This window comes from Ammospiza caudacuta, chromosome 12 (genome assembly GCF_027887145.1).
Source record: "Ammospiza caudacuta isolate bAmmCau1 chromosome 12, bAmmCau1.pri, whole genome shotgun sequence".
Classification (NCBI taxonomy): domain Eukaryota; kingdom Metazoa; phylum Chordata; class Aves; order Passeriformes; family Passerellidae; genus Ammospiza; species Ammospiza caudacuta.
Window position 1 is genome coordinate 18,822,483 of NC_080604.1, and position 7,325 is coordinate 18,829,807.

The 7,325-nt window shown below is 40.1% G+C and overlaps 1 protein-coding gene across 1 annotated transcript; it reads right to left on the minus strand.

Moving 5' to 3' along the window:
• Window positions 1–334: 334 nt before the first annotated feature.
• EIF4E3 (eukaryotic translation initiation factor 4E family member 3) lies at window positions 335–7,100 on the minus strand. Its single transcript, XM_058812747.1, is given in 10 exon segments — window positions 335–366; window positions 845–967; window positions 970–999; window positions 2,024–2,090; window positions 3,331–3,391; window positions 4,339–4,365; window positions 4,367–4,422; window positions 6,321–6,344; window positions 6,346–6,397; window positions 6,808–7,100. Coding segments are annotated over 10 exon segments (765 nt in total).
• Between the last annotated feature and the right edge of the window lie 225 nt (window positions 7,101–7,325).

Consider the following 7,325-nt stretch of genomic DNA (forward strand, 5'->3'; position numbering starts at 1 on the left):
AGAAGAAGAAGCCAACTATCTTTAAGAAATGGGAACAAATATAATCAGGGTGAACAAACAAGTGGCCAAAATATTTTTTTAGAGAAACAACTAAGAACTAAAAACACCAAGTCAACAGAAGCAATGAATCATGTTTTTATGGTCAAAGCAACTGTTCAGGGTTTTTTCATGTTCATTAGCAATAGGTCAGTGTGAAATGTCAGAAACTCAAAAGGGTCAACCCTGTGTAGCACTCCTGCAGGGCTTCCACCATCCTCCTCCTTGTCCAGACCATCTCAAAACACCAAATAACAACACATGATCTTGGCATACAATGCACTCAATGCTTTCCACATCAGCCTTCAAAAGCATGGTGCTCTCTGTGGGCTAGAAAAAAAAAGGAATAGAAGAACATGTAAACTCTGTCAAGGAGTTGAAAAGATTAAAAAAAGAGAAGATAAAAATGTATAAATCAGTCAAGGGAGAACACAATGTGCTAACAACTGTTTGATAATACATTTATAGGGAGCCTAAAATATGAGATCCCTTAAAATCCTGATTGCAAATGGTTCCTCTAAATTAATACTTAAATTGCATAGTATGTAGCCTTGAGAGTTATTAAGAGATTTGTTTAACATTTTGGGAATCAAGTACATTACACACAAAAGAGATTGTACAATGAAATTGAAAATATCTTTTGAATGATAGCTAACTTCTACATTGAAGGGACATAATTTTAATGCAATGTCAGCTGCTACATTCCGAAGTGATTAATGATGAATCAGGTGGGATATCTCCATAGAAATGCCCTACCAGCATCTTGCTTTTCTAATGAAGGTAGAAATGAACAGTACAAAATACTTACATTTATAAAAGATGACTTTAAAAGATGTGTGTGGAAGAAGTTTATGAATCTTTTCTAAAACTTTTGCTTCACTTGCTGAAGAGGAATTCATGTTCCAGACTTGCACAACATCTTCAAGGTCACAACATCTTCACTAACCCCTATTACTTCATCATCTGCAGAAGGGGAAGAACCATCAAGAAATACTTTAAAAGTGAGACATGTCTAATTTGCTACTTATGTATTATGAAACAGTGCCCAAAAGCTGGAAAAAAAAAATAAAGATGTGAAAAAAGAGCAATCTCCAGTGAGGAAAATACCAATGCTCAAACCAGACAAAGCAGTTACCAGAAAGAAGTTATTGGAAATATTACCTCATGGTGGTTTTTATGAATTGCCATAGGATTATTCATCTCTGCTATTAGCACTCTTAGACTTGATTAGAATGGAATCACAAGACTCCCTCCAGTAGGGTCAGCAATATGAACTGCTAGAGACAATTTACCCACAGTGATGTCTACAAGCAGAAATGGGAGGATGAGGGTGAAACAACTAAAACCCCAGGAAAAGTACCTGGTGGAGATCAGACACCAGCTTTTCCAGACTTTGCTCTCTTTTTCCTTCACATTTTGTCAAGGCAGCAACAGGAAAAAAAGAAAACAAAATTAATGAGATTAATAAAGCCCCAGTCAGGCTGCTGCTGCCAGTGCTGGTAACTCAGTGCTGCACTGAAGAAGCCCTTTCTGGTGGGAAGTTCTCAGGATGCAGCTTTGTGGAGAGCTCAATGGCCATGCCACAGCTGGGGGCAGTGGCTGCTCCAGCTGTGAGCTCCATGGCACAGCTGCTCTGTGCATCCCAAGGAAAGGGTCACCAACAATGCACAAAGGTGGTGTCAGAAGCACAAGGCCAAGGGCAAGAATTAACTCTGGGGACAGCAGAAAATCACATGTTTGCTTAAAGTGACCCCAAGACAACCCTATCAGTGTATAAATGGCGTGAGAGACCATTTAAAAGGTTATTTCTGAAGTGCTCTGTAAACTTGAGAAAGGCCATTCTTTTTTTGTGGAATAATAGCCAGTGAAAGACAATTCCTACCAGGAAATTCACTGTCACTGTAACAGCCACTTTTATCAGATATTCACGCTTAGAAGAGAAGCAAATATGGTGAAAAGAATGATGGAGAAATGTCTCAATCATTACCTGCTGCACAGCAATCTGTAAACTGCTCTCCAATAGTTGCTAGCAGTAGCTCTTTCCAAGCTGCAGCCTAAGGAGGCAGAAGAATATTACATTCACATTATTATTTCTTAAATTGAAAGTTAGGTTTTCTAGCTCAGTTTTGAGTGTCTTCTCTTTCTGAGGTTGTCTAGACAAAAAGGAGTATTTATTGTAAGTGCATGCTGTGTTATATAATTAAATGTTGGGTCTGTACAAGATGTTTCATCTTAGCCAAGGAGATGGCTGTGCCCACGTCTGATAAAGAATGAAGAAAAACAGAAAAAAGAGAAACAGGCATAAAGGTGTTATTTATGCTATTTACAAGGCACTGAAAGCTGGCTGAAGTTCACCTTCAAGGAAACCTTTCAGAAGTGACTGAGGCCATGTGGTGCATAGTTTGAGAGATCAAAAGTATCTTCATGTCAAAAAGGGGCTGTCATTCAGCCTCTGAAAAACAAGGCCTCTGGGGTCCCTAAATTCACTGCCCAGTAATTCAGGCTCTCCAAACCACTTGTCACTTCTGACAATCTTCACACCTTGGATTATAGGAGGAAAAAGACAATTTCAATTTCAGTCTTTTGTGACTACTTGGGACTGTGGGGGAGAAAAGCTGCAACTCACAAGGAAAAAGCCCACAGGCAAAAATCAATTAACTTTTGGCTGAAATTTTGACTACCATCTTTCAGCATTTGATGCCTTCTGCAAGGCTGTCACATTTTTCTGACACTTCACTTTTTCTGTTTAAAGGCCTGATCCAGAGCACACTTACACACATAAACACCATGTGTGAAGAGGTCAAATCTCCTTTCTGTGGCAGTTCACAGAAGTTACTCACATGCATTTGATTAGAGAGGCAAAGAGAAACACAGTTATTTCATTAGAGCTCAAGGATATGCCTGAATAGACTTCATCTTTCACACTTTTAAATGAAAAATATATATATAATTTAGTATAGATTATCAGGAAAAGGTCTTTCTATTTTTCTTTGTATGCCTATAAGCAAACAGTCTTGAGAACAAAGGTGATTATAAATCACCAAATTGAAACACTGTAGCTTTCATTTTTTTTTTATAATACATTGCCAAATGTTATCTAAAGCAAGAGATACGTAATTATTGGAAAGTAAACTTCTGCTCTTTGACTTTAAAAGGTTATGAAAGTTAAAGTAGTGTTTGGTTGTTGTGTTGGGTGATGCAAGAAGTAAAAATCTTTACAACAGCTTTATCAAACAGAGTTTAAAGAAACTCCCTTACTAAACAAGGTCTGAGTAAAGAGTCAATGTAACATACCGTACTTTCTTTAGGGACCTTCATTTTCCATATTCCTCCTTTGGCATTGCTTTCTTCTTCCCTGTTATGGGAAATAGATCAGTGAAAATACACATTCAAATCCACATCTAGATAACCCTATGTTTGTGGTTTAATTTTCCCAGAAAAATCCCATCTGAAATGCAATTACTAACTCCAGGCAGCATGACTCTGACTTCTGACATCAGAGATAATTCTTTCATTGTTCATATGAAGTCTATCTCTCAACACCTAATCCTTTTCCTAAGTTTTGTGAGTTGGAAAACACTTGTATTTTCCCTGACTACAGACCATCTTTGAAGTGGCTGCACACTGCATGGGAACAAGCCACAAAACAATTTTACATTTTACTATGGTAACCTTTAATTTTGGAAAACCTCTGGCATATTTTCACAGAAGCAGCTTTTTACTCTTCCGTTTATTCAGTTTAATAAAAGAACATGAGCACACTTCATTTCAGTTTTGTGACAGCTAGAAATTAATTGCCCTTATTAAAAAAAGAATGGAGCTGCTGCAGGTCAGGGCAGATGTAAGCATTAAACTGCCTTGTAATGACAAAGGCACAGTGCACTAATCTGTGAGCTTCTCAAGTTTATTCTGTCACAATGCTTTTTCTAAGACTTTAAATTAGGGCTTCGAGTTTCCTGTAAAGACCAAATTAAAGGAATAACCTAAAAATTCATCTTTGGATTATCTATACCCAGTGTGACTCCTACAGATTCCTCAGGACCAATGGTCTCCCATCAATCCTGACAGATTGTACATTTACATCCAGAGGTGGACAATGAAATTACAGTCTGTGTTTCTAATAAAGACTCTTTGGTACAAGTCCCTTTTAAACTGAACAAGAACCTCGGGGTTTCCTTCATTGGTCTCTTGAGTTCAGGTGTTTGCAGCCAACAGAAACAAGACCCTCCTGTCCCAAACCTTTCACTCCTTCAAGTGATTCCAGTGCCCATTCCCAGCAATGTCTGATGACAGCACACGTACCAAAGCAGGCGCCTTTCTCCCCTCATTACATCTCAGAGGCAAGTTTGTCACAGGAGGAATGTTGTTGTAGACACTCCAGAAATCCTTGAAAAGGAAAAATATTAGTTGCATTAACACAAGAGAGTGTTTCATGAAGATTTATTTCCTTGCTAATTTCCTCTGAACCAATTACACATCCTTCTCCTGGAGGACTGCCACCTTCTATGTTAGAATAAAATGCTCTGAAAGGAACTTCTTACAGAATCATTTCTACTTTTATTTTTTTTTAGATGCCAATCCTGCATATGTGAAGGTGGGGAAAAGGGAAACAGTCCAAATGTGGATTATCCTTTTGAATCCAGAGGGAAAAAAATCATCAAAACCAGAGTTACACTGACTATATCAGAACAAACCAGTACATAAAATTTCCTTCACATATTAAAAAGACATATTTATATCAAATATTCACCTTGCTTCACTTAAGCATCATTATGATTATCCTGAGTTACAAAAACAACACAAACAATAATGCTGGTGAACTAAATGTCTAACCAGCAACCAACTAGTTTGTCTGAGTGAAAGGTTTCAACCAGATGCAAAGAACCTGAAATGCACATGTTGATACAGGAGTGGGGGAGAAATGCAAAGATTCAAGTTACCAGGAACCATTGGATTACTTCCCAATGTTCCTGCTGGTAAAAGCAGAAGCTATCAGGGAGGTTTGGGGTGGATAAAAAGGCACCTAAAAGTAGTGAGCAACAGGGAGGGATGATTGAAAAGATTCCAATCTCTTTACTCTTTATCTAACAGTTGGGAATAGAAAGGATTTTTAAAGACCTAAGTTGCATCAACATGTGGCGATCCTATATTAATCATTAGTGCAACTCATTAAGTATTATCTAGACATAATATGTAAGTATTATCTAATACATTAAGTAATATCTAATACTTAATCACTAGTACAACTTTAGAAACAAGGATTGCAACATTATATGATAAAATTTTGTGGCCCTTGGCAACTCTGCCTAACAGCCATTACCTCTACCCAGCCACAAAAAGAAATTGAAAACTACTAAAAATATGAAAACTTGGTATAAAATACCCATTTCAACTATGATCTTACTCTTAAATGGTTGTGTACCCAAACCCTAAAGCTACTTGCAGAAGAAGGAGCAAAAAGTATACTGGTACATGGCTGTGGAAATATTTGAGAGCTCTTTTTGTCCTGAACTAGGGACGTGGTTTGGAAGGTTTTGTGTTTGGAAATCTCATGCAATGTACAAAGTTGTGCAGACCTTCATGAGAAAGCCTTATTTAAAACTTCAGTAGATTGCTACAGGTGTGCTTCTCAAAGAGAAAGGTCTGGCATTACCCTAAAATTTCAGAGATATAGTGAAATAGTCAGCTTAGCACTAAGGTGAGACAAATGCCATTTTGCTACGCACTTCACGCTAAATGTGGTATTAAAACAGAAATACAATTTTATTTGCAAGAGACACCCACTGCTAGGCAATGGCAGATGACACAGACATGCAGAATTTCTTACTGCTGCAAGTATTACACAGTTTAAGAGTCCATTAATTCAGTTTGCTAGAATATTTTTTTAGATACATACTCAAGGAAAGAAACCCCACCAAAAAAAAAAAGCCACATGCTGCAATTTCTAGTGTTTGTGCAATTAATTTCTGTATTAGAAAAAGGAGAAAAGGCTGGAAAGATATTTAAAGTACATCAAATATTCAATGTACTAGCGGAAACACAGGAAAGTTTAAGAATCCACATGCCCAATCCAATATTCCTCCTCCTTTCCCCATCCAGAAAGCCAAATGAAATGCAAACACTGACTAGTAATACAAACACACAACACCAGGACCACTCACGTTTCACAGCTCAGGTAAGCAAAGCCACAGGTGTGACTCATCCTAGGAGGAAAAACGAAACTTGAGGTGTGAAGTTACATTAATAGCATGTGGCAGCTCCTGCAGCAGAGCCAGGCGCCTTACCTGCACTGTTTGTACTGTATATATATATCTTCTTCAAATTTAATGCACATTCAGCCGCTGTTGTACCAGGAAGTGACCTTGAAGACAAAGCACTGATTAATTAAAGTATTTATTTTATCAGGGAGGTGGAGAAGGGAGATGGAGAAGGAATGTGAATTGCATGAGTGTGAGGTTGAAATGTTCACATGTCAAAGGGGAAGTCCAACTCCAAATTATCACTAATCATTTAAAGATAGGAGTTAGAGTTCTTTAATACTTGCGAATAAATTAATATTTGCCAGGCAATTCATAAAACTAAACAAAAGTATCAGGATTTTTAGCCAAGCAGCACAGCGCTGCCCTCAGAGCTACCACACACCATCAAAGCTCTGCTATTCACAGGCGACCAGAAGGGGACCGCATGATCCCGCCCCGGAATTATTTTCAATTGCATTTAATACACCCCAGCCCCCGTTTTTAGCATTTTAAGGCGCTGCCGGTGCTTCACACTTTGAAAGGGAAGCTCATCCGCACGCCTTGTGCTGCCGGGCCCTCAGAGCCGGCCGCTAGGTGGCGCAGGCGCACAGCCGGCGGGGCAGCAGGCACGGCGGGACAGTGAGCAAGATGGAGCGCGGGCACGGCGGGGCAGAGGGCACGGCGGGACAGGCGGGCACGGCGGGGCGCGGGCAAGATGGAGTGCGGGCACGGCGGGGCAGCAGGCACGGGCACGGCGGGGCAGCGGGCACGGCCGCACCTTCCCTCAGCCCCGCACCTTCCCTCACCAGCGGTCACACCCGCCATGAGCTCCTCGCCCCCCCTGAAGGGTGGGACACGCTCACGGGCTGAGGGGAAGCACAAGTCCCACAGGTCGGGCTATGGCACCCAACGCACCCAGGGAACTTCCATGTCTCCAGGCAGTTCTTCCACACCGGCACTGATGCCTTCAAGCCACATTTACCATCAGCACGCCCTGTAATGCCAAGACATCCCTGAGCATCCAGTGAGACATCCTTGGGCTGGTCTCAC